The 21,989-nt window shown below is 37.8% G+C and overlaps 1 protein-coding gene across 11 annotated transcripts in view; it reads left to right on the forward strand.

Annotated features, from left to right (window-relative positions):
* Positions 1-21,989, forward strand: part of CNBD1 (cyclic nucleotide binding domain containing 1) — a 441,461-nt gene that overhangs the window by 367,335 nt on the left and 52,137 nt on the right. For all 11 annotated transcript variants that reach the window (XR_014055766.1, XM_081496826.1, XM_081496830.1 and 8 more), the window contains one exon: positions 5,526-5,593. Coding sequence is in view for 10 of the 11 variants with exons in the window: in XM_081496826.1 (XP_081352952.1) it covers positions 5,526-5,593 (68 nt within the window). In the remaining variant the exon portion in view is untranslated. The remainder of the gene's footprint in view (positions 1-5,525; positions 5,594-21,989) is intronic.

Below are 21,989 nucleotides of genomic sequence, written 5' to 3' on the forward strand. Positions count from 1 at the left end.
TTTTTTCAAAATGTAATACTAATTTTTTATAACCAAAGTAAAAAAGTATATTCTTATTAAAAAAGTAATTTCTATAATGAGAGAATATGTGCAAGTACTTAGTGATTTTGATCTCACTTTGCAAGCTGCTGAGAATATATTGCTTGAATGGATAATCCATTTTTGATGATAAAATTGAGCTTCACAAGCAACATTTCCCAAAATGAGTTTTAGGTGTGTCAAGAAGCTGTTATTTTCTCAGCCCTCTGGGGCCCAGGTGCCAGATGATACATGTCTGTTTCCTCTAGCAGCAAGCCACTTGTTGGATTGATAGGCAAAGTGGAGAGGGGTCCTCTGAGTCTCCAGTAAGCCCTGAAGATGGCAAGCAAAGTGAGCAACAGCTGGCATTTATTGCTATACCATAAAGAGGGGCGCCGCTCAGGAGGTGCCCTCTCACGTGGACATTGCCTGTGCTCTCTCTGGAGATGTGGCATTAGTTTTTGCCATAGTGGTGGCTGTCTCCAGGAGCACTAATGGGACTCCAAGATCATGTCAACTACTGGCCTTCAAATTCAGTTTCTCGTTTCATTAAGTCCAGGTTGTGGCCCAAGAAATATGTAGTTTTAACTAGGAGCCAGTTGGTACTTATACTGCTGGTCTGAGGGGCACACTTTAAGAACTACTGCCTCATAGGGTCTTTTATGGCCTCTGGTTATCCTGAAGATTTCCCTAAAATGTCCTGCTTCAGGTTCTTAAAGTTTTATAAAGTGGGAAAATATCAGGTGTCGCTATCAGAGAAGCAGTCTCAGAACACAGGCAGGCATCCTTGTAGCTCCTAGAGCCTCCCTGTATCACTTGCCAGATCACCTTTGCTGCCTCCTGAGAAATCTGTTTGCAGGTCAGGAAGCAACAGTTAGAACGTGACATGAAACAATGGACTGGTTCAAACTTGAGAAAGGATTATGTCAATGCTGTATATTGTCAACCTGCTTATTTAACTTCTAACAGAGTTCAGTTCAGTTCAGTTCAGTCACTCAGTCGTGTCCGACTCTTTGCGACCCCATGAATCGCAGCACGCCAGGCCTCTCTGTCCATCACCAATTCCCAGAGTCTACCCAAACCCATGTCCATCGAGTCGGTGATGCCATCCAACCATCTGATCCTCTGTCGTCCCCTTCTCCTCCTGCCCCCAATCCTACCCAGCATTAGGGTCTTTTCCAATGAGTCAACTCTTCGCATGAGGTGGCCAAAGTATTGGAGTTTCAGCTTCAACATCAGTCCTTCCAATGAACACCCAGGATTGATCTCTTTTAGGATGGATTGATTGGATCTCCTTGCAGTCTAAGGGACTCTCAAAAGTCTTCTCCAACACCACAGTTCAAAAGCATCAATTCTGCGGCGCTCAGCTTTCTTCACCGTCCAACTCTCACATCCATACATGACCACTGGAAAAACATAGCCTTGACTAGACGGACTTTTGTTGGCAAAGTAATTCCTCTGCTTTTAAATATGCTATCTAGGTTGGCCATAACCTTTCTTCCAAGGAGTAAGGGTCTTTTAATTTCATGGCTGCAATCATCATCAGCAGTGATTTTGGAGGCCAAAAAAGCACCAAATACTGAAATATACCAGCTGAATTTATAGAATTCTTAAGAGAGCTGAATCTTCATGACCTTGCATTAGGCAATGGTTCCTACATATAATACTTAAAGAACAAGAAATCATTACATATAATGCTTAAAGAACAAGAACAAGTTAATAGCATTTTTTTTAAAAGATGAAGCTTTTGTGTGCATTAAAGTCATTATTCAGAAACTAAAAAGGCCATGCATGCATAAAATGGAAGATATGTGAGTTGCAAATTGTATATCTGATTACAGTCTAGTAATATATATATACAGTATATATACACAGTAAGATATATATATATACAGTAAGATATATACAGAACTATTGAAATTCTACCAAAATAACCAAAAACACTTAAAAAGTGAGCAAATTATTTTGGATGCATGTTTCCAAATTAGGAAAAATGTTAATTAGAAAAATGTGATGTCACTTCCATTCACTAGAATGACAAAATAAAAATCACAGACAATAATAAGTGTTAATGAGAATGTGAAAAAATCAGAACCCTCATACATAGTCTGTGGGAAAGTAAAATGGTGCATTAGAAAATAGTCAGCAGTTCCCAAAAAGTAAATAACTGAGCTTTCATGTGGCCCAGTAATATCACTTGTAGGTGTATACTCAGGGGAGTTGAAAACATAGGTCCACACAAAAACTTTTACATGAGTGTTCATCGCACCAAAGTAGAAACAGCCTAACTGTATTTATGAATAAGTAAAGAAGCATGGTACATCCATCCAATGGACTTTGTTGTTGTTCAGTAGTTAAAGTCTTGTCTGAATTTCTACAACCCCATGAGCTGCAGAACGCCAAGTTTCCTTGTCCTTCACCATCTCCCTGAGTTTGCTCAAACTCCTGTCCGTTGAATCAGTGGTGTCATCCAACCATCTCATCCCCTTTCCTTCTGCCTTAATCTTTGCTAGCATCAGGGTCTTTTCCAATGAGTCAGCTCTTCGTATCTGGTGGCCAAAGTATTGGAGATTCAGCTTCAACATTAGTCTTTCCAATGAATATTCAGGGTTGATTTTCCTTAGGATTGACTAGTTTGATCTCCTGGCAGTCCAGGGGACTCTCAAGAGTCTTCTTCAGCCCCACAGTTCAAAAGCATCAATTCTTTGGCATTAAGCAGCTTTCTTTATGGTCAAACTTTCACATCCATACATGACTACTGGAAAAGCCATAGCTTTGACTCTACAGAACCTTTGTCAGCAAAGTGATGTCTCTGATTTTTAATAAACTGTCTAGATTATTAGTTGTCTAGGTTTAATAAGCTGTCTATCTCTGAGGAGCATCTGTCTTTTAATTTCATAGCTGCAGTCACCATCCGTAGTGATTTTGCAGCCCAAGAAAATAAAGCCTGTCACTGTTTCCATTTTTTCACCACGAATTTGCCATGAAGTGATGGGAACAGATGCCATGATCTTAGTTTTTTGAATGTTGAGTTTTAAGCCAGGTTTTTCACTCTCCTCTTTCACCCCCATCAAGAAGCTCTTTAGTTCCTCTTCACTTTCTGTCATTAGAGTGATATCATCTGCATATCTGAGACTGCTGGTGTTTCTCCCAGCAATCTTGATTCCAGCTTGTGATTCATCCAGCCTGGCATTTTGCATGATGTACTCTGCATATAAGTTAAATAAGCAAGGTGTTAATATACAGCATATCATAGTCCTTATTGAGCCAGTCAATTCCAATATTGAACCAATCAGTTCTTCCATGACCGATTCTAAGTGTTACTTCTTGAGTAGCATACAAATTTCTCAGGAGATGGTAAGGTGGTCTGGTACTCTCCTCTCAGTAAGGATTTCCCATAGTTTCCTGTGATCCACACAATCAAAGGCTTTAGCATAGTCAATGAAGCAGAAGCAGATGTTTTTCTGGAACTCCCTTGCTTTCTCCATGATCCAACAAATGTCAGCAATTTAATCTCTGGTTCCTCTGCTTCTTTGAAATCCATCTTGTACATCTGGAAGCTCTCAATTCACATACTGCTGAAGTCTAGATCAAAGAATTTTGAGCATAACCATACTAGCATGTGAAATGAGCCCAATTGTATAGTAGTTTGAACATTGTTTGGAATTTCCCTTCTTTGAGATTGAAGTGAAAGCTGACCTTTATCCAGTCCTGTGACCACAGCTTAGTTTTCTGAACTTGCTGACATATTGAGTGCAGCACTTTAACAATTTCATCTTTTAAGAGTTTAAGTGGCTCATCTGGAATTCTGTCACCTCCACTAGCTTTGTTCATAGTAAAGCTTCCTGAGGCCCCCTTGACTCTACATCCCAGGATGTTCAGCTGTAGATGAGTGACCACACCATCCTGGTTATCTGGCTAATTAATCCCTTTCTTATATGGTTCTGTGTATTCTTGCCACCTCTTCTTAATCTGTTCTGCTTCTGTTAGGTCCTTACATTTCTGTCTGTCCTCATGCCTATCCTTGGGTGAAACATTCTCTTGATATCTCCAGTTTTCCTGAAGAGATCTCTAGTCTTTCCCATTCTATTGTTTTCCTCTATTTCCTTTCATCGTTCATTCAAAAATCTCTTCTTATCTCTCCTTGCTATTCTCTGGAACTCTGCATTCAGTTGGGATTACCTTTCCCTTTCTCCTTTGCCTTTCATTTCTCTCCTTTCCTTTATATATTTGTAAGGCCTCCCATGACAACCATTTTGCCTTCCTGCATTTCTTTTTCTTTAGGATGATTTTGGTCACTGTCTGTTGTACAATGTTATGAATCTCCATCCATAGTTGTTCAGGTACTCTGTCTACTAGATCTAATCACTTGAATCTATTCATCACCTCTACTCCATTACCATAAGAAATTTGATTTAGGTCATGCCTGAATGGCCTAGTGGTTTTCCCTACTTTCTTCAATTTAAACCTAAATTTTGCAATAAGGAGCTCATGATCTGAGCCACAGTCAAGTCCAGGTCTTGTTTTTGCTGACTATATAGAGCTTTTCCATCTTTGGCTGCATAGAACATAATCAGTCTAATTTTGGTATTGATCATGTAGTGATGTCCATGTGTAGAGTTGACTATGGGTTGTTGAAAAAAGGAATTTGCTATGACCAGTGTATTCTCTTGACAAAACTCCGTTAGCCTTTGCCCTGCTTCATTTGTAGTCTAAGGCCAAACTTGCCTGTTATTCTGGGTGTCTCTTGACTTCCTAGTTTCGCATTCCAATCCCCTGTGATGAAAAGGACATATTTTTCTGTGTGTGTTAATTCTAGAAGGTCTTGTAGGCCTCATAGAACCCATCACCTTCAGCTTCTTTGGCACTGGTGGTTGGAGCATAAGCTTGGATTACTGTGATGTTGAATGGTTTGCCTTAGAAATGAACTGAGATCATTCTGTTGTGTTTGAGCTTGTATACAAGTGCTGCATTTTAGACACTTTGTTTTGACTGTGAGGGCTACTCCATTTCTTCTAAGGGATTCTTGTCCACAGTGGTAGATGTAATTATGTATACTTCCCTTTTATTCTCAAATATGCCCCCGTTTGGTTGATAAATTAGTTTGTATCACAAGACTTCAGAGCATAGTACCTTATATAATAAGCATATACTGGTATTTTTAGCCTCTGTCATGGAAAGTGATTCCGGCAAGGAGTAAGGTGATAGCTTTGGTATAGGCAACCGATAATATCTGCCACTAATTAAGTACTACATCATTTCTAATTTTGAAATTAGACATTGTATAAATTAAATAATTCATGCTAAAATTCTCTGTGATTATCTGGTTGTCTGTGAATGTGAATTTAAGAAGAATCCTCAGTGAGCCAATTTTATTATTAGGGAAAAATCCAATTTTGTCTTTTTATTTCAAAATAGTGATAAAGCTATTTTTAGCCGCTTCTCCATTTTTGCTTTTCTGTTTCTTTTCATGATATTCTAATATATTTTGTTTGGTTTTCCTCCAGCATTAGACCCAGTGACCAAGCAACTTATGCTTCAGACGGCTAAGCCAACTTTTGGCCATCTGTCAGATGTAAGTAAAATGTTCAAATAATAACACAAGTCGCTGTTCATGGTAGCTAAATGTAAGCATTTATTATGTTTAAATATGTTTGGCTTTCTTGCTAATAAAAATGAGTTCATATTATCCACCCCAGAAAATAATGAAATAGGATATTTGTAAAAGTTCTTACAAAGATCCATCTACCTGCTTATGTGTTTCAGTGTTACGGTAATACTTCTAGGATGTGCAGACTTACAACACACTGCAAAGACTTTATGGCTTATCACAACAAAGTTTACCATGTAGTCATTCTTACATAAAAAGGCTTCCCTATTTTTCTTCTAGGAGCTTTATAGTTTCAGATCTTATGTTTAATTCGTTAATCCATTTTGAGTTGATTTTTGTATGTAGTGTTTAAGATAGAGATCCAATTTCATTCTTTTTCATGCCTGTAGTATAGGCACATAGATGAACTTTGAGGCGCTTATGCTAAATGATATAAACCAGTCACGGAAAGACAAATACTGCACAATTTCACTTACATGAGGTAACAAACTAGACTCAAGGGAGCAAAAATTAGAATTGTGGTTTCCATGGATTGGGGGAAGAGGTTAATAGGCAGTTGCTAATTCCCCTTTCCAGGGGATCTTCCCGACCCAGGGATTGAACTCAAGTCTCCTGGGTCTCCTGAATTGCAGGCAGATTCTTTACTGTCTCAGCACCCGGAAACTCCCTAATTAATTGATATAAAATCTCAGTTTTGCAAGATGAATGTTCTAGAGGTCACCTGTAGAACATTCTGCCTGTAGATAATACTAAAGTATTATATACTTAAAAATCTGTTAAGTATATACCACTTTTTCAGTTTGAGTATATTCTTTTTATGTAAGTAAGATATAATTTTGAGCATATTAAGATGTAAGTTTGAACATATTCTTTTTATATAAATAAGATACAATTGCAATAAATGCAGCTTATGCCAATCTCTATAAAACTCACATTTATAATGTGTTATCGAATGTGTGTGTGTGCAAGCTCAGTTGTGTCTGACTTTTTCAGACTCCCATGGATGGTAGCATTCCAGGTTCCTCTGTCCATGGGGTTTTCCAGGCAAGAATACTGGAGCAGGTTACTTCCTCCTCCAAGGGATCTTCGTGACCCAGGGATGGAACCCACATTTCCTTAAGCTCCTGCATTGGTGGGCAGATTCTTTACCACCCAAACTCCTGGGAAGCCCTTGTAGAATGCATAGAGGGTCATTATAAGTTATATCATTTAGAATATTTTTCTCTCTTTTTTAAATTTATTTTAATTGGAGGACAATTTCTTTACAATATTTTGTTGATTATACAAGAAAAGTAAAACCTCAAACAAGTTTATGATATAATGAGAATATGGGTAAAAGTTTAAATCAATGACATTCTGGAGAGGTCTGAAGAAGGCTAGAATCCTGATGGGATTGTTCTACATAAAAGGAAGGGAGAACCCAAGTCCACATGTCTATTGAGTATTTGTGAAAGTGGAAGATATGATGTGTGATATGAGAAAATAGTAGAGAAGTCAAGGGAAAAGGAAACAGACTGGCGATTTAACCAAACAAGATGATTGAGGACCAGAAATTCCTGCAGGGATTTTTAAAAACTAATTTGTCTTTAACAAATTAGTTAAAGACACTACTGGCAAAGAATTGACCTGAGAATGCAGGAGAGGCAAGAGACAAGGGTTCCATCCCTGGGTCCTGCAGATACCCTTGAGCAGGAAATGACAACCTGCTCCAGTATCCTTGCCTGGAAAATTCCACTAACAGAGGAGCCTGGTGGGCTACAGTCCATGGGGTTGCAAAGAGTCAGGCACAACTGAGCACAGCACTCACACACAGACTTGTTTACAGGGTGGAGCTCACAGCCAGCCAGCCCTCCATCTCCCCACAAAATTACTAGGGAGTCCATCTAACTCACTCCTGATTTCGGTGTTTCCTTGTGGTTGAATCTGAACACGTGTTGAGTACTCCTTTAGGACTAAAGTGTGACAAGAATAGAAGCTCCCCAGAGGGAGCAACACATGGGTTATACTCTGAATGCTTTGAATCTGGGATTTCTGAATGGAGATGCTCTTCTCATCTATGTTTTGGATTGAATCATTGTGATAAAATTGACGCAAGAGTGTTTCTTCACTATGGTTGCCAAGTGATACACACCGTGATGGTAGTTGGCATGTGACTGAATAGGAAAGAGAAATTATGAGATGATCATTGTGCAGTTTAATATGAAAAGATTCAAAGTGAAAGAAAGTGAAGTGTTAGTCGCTCAGTCGCATCTCACTCTTTGCAACCCCATGGACTGTAGCCTCAGGTTGCTTTGTGCATGAAATTCTCCAGGCAAGAATACTGAAATGAGTTGTCATTCACTTCTCCAGAGAAGCTTCCCGACCCTGGGATCGAACCCAGGTCCCCACATTGCAGGCGGATAAAGTGTTAAATACATGAACCATTCTATATATTTGAATGAGAGAATTAAGAAATGTCATTCTGAAGTTTTAGGCTAGTAATGGATATATAACTGAGCTACAAGAGTTAGCTAAATCTTAAGATATTAAAACATTTCAAAGATTATTATAAAATGTCCATGACAGATGTCACCTGTGGAGGTGAAATTCCCTAGAGAAAGTACACTATCGGCTGATTTGGTCATCCATCAAGTATTAGAATGATTTAGTGAAGTTGAAAGCTGCCAGAAAATAGAGAAATGTATTGAGAGTGTAATGCAAGTGACATGAGAACAATATTTTGATTTGTGGCTAGAATATGCCACTGAAACGCTCAGAAGGAACAGGCTTAAAGTAGAGAAATGAAAGAGATTACAAAATCATTTGTAAGACCAGTGCTAGGACTTACCTAATGTGGATGCGTCTCTCTGTTTTTGGTGGCATTATATGATAAAGTGGAAAGTAGCTGGGGCTGAGATCAGAGGGTTTTGATTCTAAATCAAAAAGACAAAATAAAATACCTTTACACATATTTGAAACACTAAAGAGACTTCGTAATAAGCCTTCTGAAATATGATGCAGAGAAAATACTGGGACTACTCAGAAATAGTACTTTAAGAGCAATTTATAAATTAGCCTTCCTGCAAAGACCTTGAATTCATTAAAAAACAAACTCGCCCCTTTATAACTGGCTCTTAGCTGTTTCAAAAGGAAGAAGACGAAAGTAGCAATGCCTGCCCTCAGTAAATAAAAAGAAATGGCCGACTTGAAACTTCAACTGTCATTTTAAATCGGCGCATCTGCAGATTGCTAATACGTGTCTCATCTGCCTGAGATCATATGAGATGGAGAACAGGAAGAAGTTGGCCTCCTGAACTTGCCCTTGGCACTGGAATTGCCCACGAACTTGATTGTGGTCTGGTGGTTGTCCTACATAGAACTGGAAGGACCACCTGAGGCAGGAAAAACAGATTTTGGGAATAAAAACAGAGAGCCTTCCAAGACACGAGGAAATAGAAACAACCATTCATTTTGGTTATTTTAAGGGTAGAAACCATAATCTTCTGGAGAAATTAAGCTCATGAAATGAGAGGGTTTGAAAGGAATGCTGAGATCGGTGTGAGCAGCTTAGTCGCTCATTCGTGTCCAATTCTGTGGACTATAACCTGCCAGGCAGGCTCCTCTGTCCACGGGATTTTCCGGGCAAGAACACTGGAGTGAGTTGCCATTTCTTCCTCCAGGGGATCTTTCCAATTCAGGGATCAAACCTGCATCTCCAGTGTCTCCTGCGTTTTCAGGCGGATTTGTTACCACTGAGCCACCCGGGAAACCCAGAGATATCAGTATTAGGGACTCAAGGTGTTTCTGGTAGGTGGGCTATAGCTCGGAGGATAAAATGTGCTAAATAGGTAAGGACTGAACTTTTAAGTTCACCTCTAAACCTCCCCTTTTGTAGCAATAATAATTGCATACATCCTGAATTAAGAATACCTACTGACCTGTGCTGTGTGCCTAGCTGCTCCGTCGTGTCCGACTCTTTGCAACCCCATGGACTGCAGCCCGCCAGACTCCTCTGTCTGTGGGATTCTCCGGGCAAGAATACTGGAATGGTAGCCATTTGCTTCTCCAGGGGATCTTTTGAACCCAGGTCTCCAGAATTGCAGGTGGATTCTTTCCATCTGAGCCACCAGGGAAGCCTGACCTCTGCTGACACAAGTATAATTTTGCTTGACTGAGGGAGGGCTTCCCTGTGGCTCAGATGGTAAAGAATCTGCCCACAAAGCAGAAGACCAAGGTTCGATCCCTGGGTGGGGAAGATCCCCTGGAGAAGGGAATGGCTACCCATTCCAGGATTCTTGCCTGTAGGATTCCATGGACAGAGGAGCCTGGAGGGCTCCAGTCCCTGGGGTCACAAAGAGCTGGACATGACTGAGCAACTAACACTTTCACTTTACTTTTTTCCACTGACCTCTGTTGACACAAGTGTAATTTTGCCTGACTAGACAGAGAGGGGTAAACCCAGACTCAAAAGCAGAGACTTTGTCCACAGTTAAGTCATCAGACTGGAATAGGAAACACTACCCCAAAAGAAGACGTTGAGAAAGCTCTGTTACCTCTGGATTGGGAGAGGAGTTTAAGCAAATAATCCACGGAGCCCTGGCAATCCCAAGGAAATCCTGGTGTTGTCTTCTCCTTGAGAAGATTTTGGGTGGGTGATGCCCAGATATTTTTCTACAGGAAATAATACAAATGAGAAAGAAAGAATGTTTGTTATTCACCAAGGTTAGTGGATATAGGGACTGCTGGAGAGGAGTGGTGACCTGGCTGGAAAGGTCAACCCTGTGAGCAGAGATCTAGACCATGCATCCCGGGGATCTGAGTTAAAAAGGGAAAGTGATGTGTCAGAGGAAAAGAGAGCAGAAAAAGCAAAATGGATCAAGGAGAAAATCCTAGGTTGGAAGTACAGCCAAAGAAAGACTTAGAAGAAAATACACATTTATAAACAACTAAGTTGGTTGCAGTTGCAGGTTTAAAGTAAAAGTTCTGTTTCCCCTCAAAAATCTTCAACTGCTCACTAATGATTTTTTTTTTTTCTTTTTTAACACTCAGTGGAAAAAGATGCCGGCTCTGACTTACAGTTTAGTAGGGACAAGAACAGATGCTGCCTGCAAAGCCAGCCACATGTGTTAAAGCATATAGCACAGAAAAATCAAACACATTTTATTTTCCAAATGTGCTAATAGTCATGCAAGTGTTCATTTTTAATTCTGTATATGCCCCTGTGTTGTTTTATGGTGATTCTAAAGCTGTTTTTAATTTTGCCTCCTTCAGGGGCATCTATTCTGGTCCTTTGCACAAGCTAGAATTCTTTTGTTAACCAATTCTTGCAGAATCATATGAGCAGAATACATATCTGAGTAAAACACCTGTATCCTTTAAACATTTTTTCATGCTGATCAGCATTTTTCCACAGTCACAGAATTTTATTGCCTAGTTTTTAAAATGAAGCATTTCAAACACAGCTTAGTAGTATTTTTATAATTACTGAAATTTTCAACTAAACCAAATTCTTATGCGTATTGCCACAAAAAGCCACCTTCAATATTCATTTTCAACCTTTCTCCCTGTTTATCTATTCAGACTATGTTTAATTTTCCTATGTTTACTTCTAAAAGCTCTATTGTTTTAATTTTCACAATTTATCCGAAGTTGGCTTTTGAGAACGGTATGAATTTAAGGCCAAGTTTCTTGTTTTTGTTTTTTCTATGTGGATATGCAATTTTCTCAGTTCCATGAAATGAAAAGGCCATCCTTGACCCACTGAACTACATTGCCACCATTGATATGAATTAGGTGACTATATATTCATGAGTTTATTCATGTATTCTCTATTTTTTTTAATATAGGCACATTGTCTATTCCTATACCAGTGCCACAGTGTCTTAATTTCTGAGAATTACATATAAATTAGTGGCTTTTTGCAGATTAAATCCTTCTACTTTGTGCTTCTTCATTATTATCTTGTTAATCCTCTTCATCCTTGAATTTCCTTTAAATTTTATAATAAAATTGACTTACTGAAATACACAAAATAACTTGTTGGCATATTGAGGTTTTCTATTTGTCCTCATTTTTCAGTAATTTTATTTTGATGTATCTATCTTTGGTTTTCTTTTTATTTCTATTTATTCTCTTTCAGTATTAGAGCTTTTTCAGTCTACAAGTTTGTATCTTTCATTCGTTTTGGAAAATGCTCATCCAGGATTGTTTCAAATAATGATTCCATGCCATTCTTCTTCCTTTCCATCTCAGACTCTGTTTAAATGTGTGTGAGAAAGTTTTACTCTATCTGTATTTTTTCTGCATATTTTCTATATTTATATTTCTTTTTGTCTCTGCTTCAGCTTACTTACTTTCAGCTGCTCTTCTTTCCAGTTCACTAATTCTATTTTCTACTCTTTAATGTGCTGTTGCATCTATTGGTTGCCATCTTAAATTCCAATGACATACATTCTAATTACTGGATGATAGCCATATTATTTTCTTCCTTTTAGCTCATCTTTTTCTACTATTTTCTGAACATATTAGTCAAAGTGAATTTCTTTGACTATGATAAGAACATTTAACATAGATTTACCCTCTAAACAAATTTCTAAGTGCCTATATTGTACTGTTAACTATAGACACAAGGTCATATAATAGATCTCTACAACTTATTTATCTCGTATAACTGAAACTTTACACCTATTGAATAGCAACTCCACGTTCTATTCTCTATTTATATGAGTCTGGCTGTTTTAGATACTTCATATAAGGGGAATCATGTATTTTTCCTTCTGTAAACTGGGTTATTTCACTTAGCATAAGTTCCTTCAGTTCATCCATGTTGTTGCATGTGACAGAATTTTCTTCTTTTTTAAGCTAGAATAATTTCCATATATATATGTGTGTGTGTATGTGTGTGCACGTGTGTATACACACAGACACACCATACCAGACATACCATATTTCTTTATCTAAATGTTGATGGATGACTAGGTTGTATCTGTATCTTGACTATTTTGAATAGTTCAAAAGAATGGGACTGAAGATATTAATTTCATGTCTAACTTTTTTTGACTGCATGTCCATAAGAGGCACTGCTGGATCATATGGTAGTTCAGTTTTAATTATTGAGAAACCTCCGTATTGTTTTCCACAGTGGCTATACCAATTTATATTCCTACCAACTGTGTATGAGACATGTCCACCAACAGCTATCCGTTTTTTTATAATAGCCATGTTAATATGTGTGAAGTGAAACCTCAGTGTGGTTTGAATTTACATTTCCCTGATGGTTAATGATGTTCAGCACCTTTTCATGTACCTATTGGCTATATATATGTCTTCTTTGGAAATATTTAAGTTGCTTTGTCATTTCGTGTTTCGTTTTTTAAACCAGAACACTTATTAAGTGACTAATTGTTCCATTCCTTAAAATAAACTGGATGATACAAGAGCAGATCTCTCAGATTTGGGTATGGTTCCTTCAGGGACCTCATGTTTAAATCTGTAGTTTACCATGCCAATGACAATTTGTTATTTAGTCTTGGCACTGGAGCTATACTATTTGCCACAGGTCCACTTCTCAGGTGGTCAAATCACAGTGACATCATATTATGCCTATCTCACTGTGACATTTTCCATCCCATTTGTCATCTTATTTCTGCAGCCTAGTCTAAAAAGCTATCTTTTTTTAACCTTTAAAAGAGCTAAAAATGTCTTCATTATAAGAAGGGCATTTATTTGGCCCATGATCTCTGTCATTGATGTCTTCAGAAACAAATAATAGTAATGCAACAAATTTTAAGCAATATGTAAGAAATTTTCTTTTTGAAAAATTATGAACTCAATCATAGAGGATCTGTAATTCAGAATCCTCAAATTTCACTTTTTCTCAGTGTAAGTTGCCCTTAAAAGATTGGGTAGAAAATGTTTAGCTTATTAACTAAGAATTTACATGTATGTGTGTGTGTCTAGCGTACAAAGAAAATATTTCAATAAGATTGTGATTTATGTTTACCTATTTTTAAATCAGTTTAGTTTTTCGTGGTTTTTTTTTGATATTGAATTAAGGATGAATTCCTAATATATTTTGGATATTAACCCCATATTAGATATATGAGCTAACCAATATTTTCTCCCATTCTGTAGGACATATTTTAATTTTGTTGACTATTTCATTTGTTGCAAAGAAATTTTTGAGTGTCATGCTGTCTCACTTGTCTGTTTTTGCTTTTACTGTTTGTGCTTTAGGTGTCATTTCAAAGAAACCATTGCCCAGATGAATGTCACATAACTTTTCTCTTGTATTTTCCTCTAGGAATTATAAAGTTTCAAGTCCTACATTTGATACATTTTGAGTTGATTTTTTTATGTATAGTGTAAGATAAGGGTCCAATTTCAGCATTTTGCATGAGTAAATTCAGTTTTCTCAATACCAATTGGTGAAAAGATGATCCTTTCCTTGTTGAACATTCTTGGCATCTCCTTGAATGTCAGTTGACCATATACGTGAGGTTTATTTCTGGGATCTCTATTTTGTTCCACTGGTCTTTATATCTGCTTTTAGTCTGGAACCATACTGCTTTAATTGCCATAGCTTTGTAATTTGAAATCTGAAAATGTGATAACTACAGTTTTGCTCTTCTTTCTCAAGATTGCTTTGGCTATTTGGGGCCTTTGTTATTCCATATGAATTTTAGGATTGCTTGTCCTTTTTCTGTAAAAAATACCATTGGGATTTTGATAGAAATTACACTCAGTCTGTAGATTACTTATGTACATTTTAACAATATTGATTTTTCTGATCCATGAACACATGGATATAACATTTTTTTTTTTGTCAGTGTTTTATAGTTTTCAGTGTATAAACATTTTAACACCTTGGTTAAGTTTATTCCTTAAGTTGGTTTTTTTTTTTTTTTCAGTACTGTGGTAAATGAGATTGTTTTCTTAATTTCCTTTTCAGGTAGCTTGTTAGTATTCAGAAATATACCTTATGTTCATTTTGTATCCTGTGACTTTAAAACTAGACAAAGCACTACAAGAAAATGATAACCCAATGCCCTTTGAGAACATAGAATCAAAAGCCTCACAAAATACTAGCAAACCAAGTTTAGCAGCACATTAAGAGGATGATACATCTTAATTAAGTGGTACTTATTCCTAAACTAAAAGGATAGTTCAACATAAATCAATTAATGTGATATACCAAATGTACAGAATAATACATAAAAATCACATGTTCATATCAAAATATGCAGAAAAAGCATTTGATAAAATTTGTTACTCTTTCATTATTAAAACTCTGAACAAACTTAGTAGGAAAGCACATTAACATAATAAGTGACGTATATGACAAGCTCTGGGAACTTCCCTGGTGGCTCAGTGGTGAAGAATCTGCCTGCAATGTAGAAGACACAGGAGACCTGAGTTTGATCCCTGGGTCAAGAAGATCCCCTGGAGGAGGGCATGATAACCCACTCCAGTATTCTTGCCTGGAGAATTCCATGGACAGAGTAGCCTGGCAGTCCATAGGGTCCACAGAGTTGGACATGACTGAAGCAACTTAACACACACGCATGACAAGCTCACAGATAATCTCATACTCAGTGTTGAAAAGCCAAAAGCATTTACTCTAAGATAAAGACCAAGGCAAGGATGCTCACCATCACACCACTTTTATTCACTGTAGTACTGGAAAATCCAGCCAAGACAATTAGTCAAGAAAAAAGAAATAGAGAGCATCCAAGTTGGAAAAGGAGAAGTAAAATTATCTGTGTATACATGACATGAGCTCATATGTAGAAAATGCTGAAGAATTCATGTACACACTCACACACAGACAAAAAGGTCAAAGTTATTTTAAGGTACTGATCTCCTTGTGCTCTGCAGGAACAATAGTCAACCACGAAGTAATCCATTCTACCCAGACGCAGAAGTTCTGCATATTTTTTTTTTTTGCTAAAAACATGAATCAAAACACTTTCCCCGGGGTTAATTTTTCTCCATTAGCTTCTTTGGCTTGACCATTTTTTAGGGCTTCCCTGGTGGCTCAGCAGTAAATAATCAGCCTGCCAATGCAGGAGACGTAAGTTTGATCCCTGAAGGAAATGGCAACCCACTCCAGTATTCTTATCTGCGAAATCCCACCTGATACGAAGAGCTGACTCATTGGAAAAGACCCTGATGCTGGGAAATATTGAAGGCAAAGGAAATGGAGACAGCAGAGGATGAGATGGTTAGATAGTATCACTGACTCAATGGACATGAATTAGAACAAACTCTGGGAAGAAACTCTGGTGAAGAAAGCTGAGCACTGCAGAATTGATGCTTTTGAACTGTGGTGTTGGAGAAGACTCTTGAAAGTCCCTTGGACTGCAAGGAGATCCAACTAGTCCATCCTAAAGGAGATCAGTCCTAGCTGTTCATTGGAAGGTCTGATGTTGAAGCTGAAACTCCAATACTTTGGCCACCTCATGCAAAGAGTTAACTCATTGGAAAAGACCCTAATGCTGGGAAAGATTGAGGGCAGGAGGAGAAGGGGACGACAGAGGATGAGATGGTTGGATGGCATCACTGACTCAATGGACATGGGTTTGGGTGGACTCCGGGAGTTGGTGATGGACAGGGAGGCCTGGCGTGCTGCAATTCATGGGGTCACAGAGAGTTGGACACGACTGAGCGACTGAACTGAACTGAACTGAACTGGGAAGATAGTGGAGGACAGAGGAGTCTGGAGTGCTGCAGTCCATGGGGGTCACAAAGAGGCGGACACATCTTAGCAACTGAAAAACAACAACCACTTTCCTATGGTTTTCAATTTCCCAATGAATGATTCAAATGCCTTTCAGCCTCTAACATCTGGAGTCATCCGAGTTGAGTCTCCCTTGCACCCAAGCATCTTCCCCAGCAGGAATACCTTTGTTGTTGTTGTTAAGTCACTAAGTCATGTCTGACTCTTTTGTGACCCTGTGATCTAGAGCCCACCAGGTTCCTCTGCCCATGGTATTTCCCAGGCAAGAATACTGGATTGGGTTGCCATTTTCTACTCCAGGGGACCTTCCAGACCCAGGGATTGAACTTACCTCTCCTACATTGGCAGGTGGATTCTTTACCAGTGCCCCACTAGGGAAGCAAGAATACCTTTACTTATGATAATTAACTTGCTGCTGCTGCTGCTGCTAAGTCACTTCAATCGTGTCCGACTCCGTGTGACCCCATAGACGGCAGCCCACCAGGCTCCCCCATCCCTGGGATTCTCCAGGCAAGAACACTGGAGTGGGTTGCCAGTTCCTTCTCCAACGCGTGAAAGTGAAAAGTGAAAGTGAAGTCACTCAGTCGTGTCCGACTCTTCACAACCCCATGGGCTGCAGCCTACCAGGCTCCTCCGCCCATGGGGTTTCCCAGGGAAGAGTACTGGAGTGGGGTGCCATTGCCTTCTCTGTAATTAACTTACCTATCCATTTTAAGCATTTATATTTTTGGATTATGCCATTGCATGAAATAGAAATTCCTTTTCTCTATTTTATTCTTTGTGGGAAGGCTAGACTTCAAGCAAGGCACTTAATGACCATGATTTGATAAATTAATAAAACCTATGGAGAACAAAGGAAGTCTGGTAGTTACATGAGAATAACTGACAGAATGCACAAAAAAAGGTTTTTAAATATGCAAAGACTAGAGAGACGTTACTTTGAACTATAGTTGACTCACACTGGTTGAAAAAGAAGCAAAAGGAGCAGAGAGAATAAATAATAGCAACTTAAAATGTTGTGAGACCAATTCAATAACAGACCAAACTAATGAAGAATTTAACCCTCAATATAGAATATTGCATTCAATGAAACATATTACGAAGAATAAAACTAGATATTTTGCAAAATGGAAAAATATAGTCAGAGACCCTTTGTAGCTGGTGAAAAGCCTCTCAGTTATCACTCTTGTGCTAAACCCGGGAGCTGGTGATGGACGGGAAGGCCTGGGGTGCTGCAGTCCATGGACTCGCAAAGAGTCAGACACGACTGAGCAACTGAACTGAACTGAAATACAGTTTTTAGTGGAGCAAAGCAATGATATTTAAGTTTTAAAGATAAAAATCAAAAATTTCATTCTAGAAATGTAGAAAATGTAGTAAATGGAAAATCAGAAGGAAAATTAAGACCTTTTTCTTTATTCAGCTCTTCCCTACTTCTTAAGTTCACTTGTCAGTAAATATACTTTCTGAAATATTCTGAAAATCTATGGAAACCTTTATTTCTGTTGTACAAGAAAGGATTAATTAAATACTCTCTGGAAAAAGCAGTCTTTAATGCTTGTTCTGATGTTTCCCCTTTTAACCTGACTGAAAGTCCTGATTGAGTGTGTAGTATTCTGCCCAGTGGTACTGATCTCAGGTGGCCTTGGCCTGTGGTGGCGTGAGACAGGGCCTCAGTTCCTGGCCAGAGATTGAAGTTGAGTTGCAGCAATGAGAGTTGAATCCTGGCCACTAGACCAGTGGTTAGTGCCAAGGCTCTGGCCTTTCAGCTTTTCATATTTTCCAGCTTCTTTTTGTTATTTGACTAAATGACCAGCTACAAATGGGCTGAACTTTAAAACTGAAGAAAGGAATTATTTTAGTTTTGTTCCTGCTATTTAATCTACTTCATTTAATCTACTTAGAACAAGTTTATGGTTCCCCACCTGGAATACATAATAGGATTACCTATGGAGTTTTTTGAGTAGTTATATTTATTCTCCTCTTATTCTGCAATTTGTAATTCAGGATTTTTGAAATGGATGTCAGACAACCTACATTTGTAAAATTTCATGAATGATTATATTACAACTCTCTTCAAGCTTGGAGACATTTACCTGGCACGAACCCACAAACATGTGTTTTTTATATTTTGCTGTTTAGTCCTGAAATTAAAAAAACTAAAAACAAAACAAAACCAAAAAACAAACAAACAAACTTCTTTTAAAAGACTACTAGGTCAATTCAGGTTGTCTATTCAAGTATGTGTATACATCATAAGCACCATTACCTTTAAAACAGATGATGCCATTGATCATCTTTTAGTTCCACTAACTCTTAAAAGATTTGGTTTTGTACTGAATAAGAAACAAAGAAAATAATAACATTACAAAAAGCTGACAGGAAACAGAACTTGGAAATAATTGTCACTTATTCTCACTCACTTGAGAATCGGTGATTGAGAATTTCCTAAACAATATTCAGTCTAGCTCTTTGCTCAGATCTGGAAACTTTCCAAACTGTCCTTTTAGAAACAAACCAACAAACAAACTTCAAAACTCTTCTACATATTGTGCCACAAAGCCTACAAATCTGGAGCAAGCATAACAGATTATTAAGTTTTAGTTGAAAGTGATGTTGGATCTCCTTTTATCTACATGCCCATATGTGCAGATGAGCGCTCACATGTGCACACGGGACAGCTCCCGAAGCAGAGGGAAAACGCAAAACCCACTCCTTGAGAAACACTGCGGTGGGTTGCTGGGCTAAGCCACACCATCTGATAGCTGTGTCCACCCAAATTTGATTGCTTTGACTTTGCTGAATTGGGTTCTGTGTTATAGCACAGCTGAAGTTGAGAATGTGATTACTAGAAATATCACAGCACTTCTGACATGACTGTAAGGATGTAAGTGTGGGTGCAATTGCTAATATTCTTCTTAAGACACATGGGAAATGTTTTTCTGGTTATAGTGCCAGTAATAGGTCTTTTCCTGAATGAGTGTATTGTTTTCATTTCAAGGATACTGTGACCCATTAAATGAAATATTGATCCTTCTTTGTGTTGACGACTAGAAAGCTTGGAGCTAAGCTTGTGTCCCATCTCTAGCAGATGCGCGGGAACGTTTGGCATGTTTTCAGTGTACTCATCTTGCTTCTGACATCATCCTCCTTTCCTGTCCTCATTTTCCCTCTGTCCCAATTTTCTCACTCTTGATTTATTTCATTTGCAGCATTGAATATATTTTTACAAGAAGACTGTTTTAAGATATCTCTTTTAACAGGAAAAGAAAATAAAGTGAGTTCAAGCTAATCATTATCACACAGTACCAACCATCTAATTTAAATAACTTTGCCTTTAATCAATGTATATATATATACATTTGTGTGTATATGTGTGTGTGTGTGTGTGTGTGTGTGTGTGTGTGTGTGTATCTGGAGGAGGAACTGGCAATCCACTCCAGTATCCTTGCCTGAAAAATCCATGGAGAAGAGCCTGGTGGGCTTCTCTGTCCATAAAATCCGTGGTGAGTCTGTCCATAGGGTCACAAAGATTTGGACACGACAGCAACTGAGCATATACGTATATATATGTATGCGCACATAAATTTGTGTGTATAGCACTTTAGCGTTAGTTGCTCAGTCGTGTCCGACTCTTTGCGACCCCATGGACTATAGCCCCCCCAAGCTTCTCTGTCCATGGAATTCTCCAGGCCAGAATACTGAAGTGGGTTGCTATGCCCTTCTGCAGGGGATCTTCCTGACCCAGGGATCAAACCCATATCTCCCGCACTGTAGGCTGATTCTTTACCATCTGAGCCACCAGAGAAGCCCAAACATATACGTATATAAATATATATGAATATAAATGATATGGTTTTGCAGTGACATTCTTTTCATTGTTATCAGTCACTAATTTAGCATATTATTTAATTCATGGTTTAAATAAGAATATAAAGCAATATATTAAAATGACCAAGATTATTATCAGAGAAGTTTAAAGAGAGATTTTTATTTTATTTGCTAGCCTGAATTAATGTATGATAAAAGAAAATGTACAAAGAGAGTAATTACAGTTCAGTAAGTTCCCTGCATAGGAACATTCCAGTTGCAAACTTTAGAAGATGAGACTGTGTCTTTCGTCAGTGTCAGGTGTGAGTGAAACTGTAGCTTGTTTTCCATCTCCTTTTGCTGATCCTTCAGCTCTACCATCTTGAACCTCCTCATTGCCTCCAGTTAGTAAATCGTCTTGCCTGTCAACTTGATGACAGGCCCTGCATGCCAGCTGTTGTATTGTACTACTGGACTTTTTGAGGTACTATACTGTATGATTAAAAATGTTACCTTTATTTTTTGTGCTTGTTTTATTTTGTGTTATCTATAAGAAGAGTATTATAAGCTCATTACAGTACTATACAGCAGATTGTGAATGTTGGGTACCTAGGCTAACTTTATTGGACTTAACAAAAGAATTGGAATGCCCTCTTAGAACAGAAAGTTTTAGTATGTAGGGGACTTATTTTAGGAATCTAATTCAGAAAACACTTTAATTAAAAAGATAAAATGACCCCTGCCTTTAGATACTTCCTGAATAGACTCAATAGGCAATCATTTAATTCGATTAATCATTTAATATAATCAATTTATTCTATTACATTTCCAGTCCTAAGCATTATTATTGATGTGGATCATCTGTACTAAATGATTTCATGATTTTTAAATTCAGTTTAAATTGAAATGTTTTCTAAAAGAAATATAGATAATAACTATAAACTCAGAGGAATTTTAAAAGATTTATTGTGACTACCATATTTAATATTCCCACCAAAGCAATTATGAAAATAAAGCTTAGGAAGTAAAAACAAATGTTATGTTGCAATATGAAGATTGCTCTGCTCCTCATTAGAACAAATGTTATAGTTTCTTAAAATTACTTTTAATTTAATATGCTTTTCTTTTCATGCATAATAATTGTAAGAAATCCTTCTGTTTGTAATCACAGTTTTCCAGAAGAAATAAAACTATAAAGCAAACTTCTAAAACTTGGCAATGATTTCTTCTTTTGAAAATAGATTTTCAAATTTTCTAAACATTTTTCTCTTTGGAACAACTTTTTTTTTTCTGGCATAACTAATTTTTAAAATAATAAGGAACGTTTGAGGTTCTCTACTATTTTGATACTTTTATTTTTGAAACAGGAGAATCATGTTATTGCATTTACAGTGAAATGTTCATTGTTGCCATTTACCTATGTGTATAGGATGCAATATACTTTTTGATCATGAAATACAAAAAGTACGGATAACTGTTACTTGATGTATAATTAATATTGCTAGGTTTTTCCTATTGTACTCTTAAGTAAGTTGTGTATAAATAATTCTATCTGTAGTTAACAGACAAGTTTGCCAAAGCTGTACTATTGCATGTGTTGACAACCACCAGGGAGTTAATGACCCCAAAAAATCTGCCACAATTTTCCTCATCTAGTAGGAAATTAGAGTCACCATATGATCTATTGTTTTTCACTCCGTAGGCACAAATTGTTGTTGTTGTTCAGTTGCTCAGTCGTGTCTGACTCTTTGCGATCCCATGGACTGCAGCATGCCAGGCTTTCCTGTCCCTCACCAACTCTCAGAGTTTGCCCAAGTTCATGTCCATTGAATT

Source organism: Giraffa tippelskirchi, chromosome 6 (assembly GCF_054371585.1).
Source record: "Giraffa tippelskirchi isolate mGirTip1 chromosome 6, T2T-mGirTip1v1.2.pri, whole genome shotgun sequence".
NCBI lineage: Eukaryota > Metazoa > Chordata > Mammalia > Artiodactyla > Giraffidae > Giraffa > Giraffa tippelskirchi.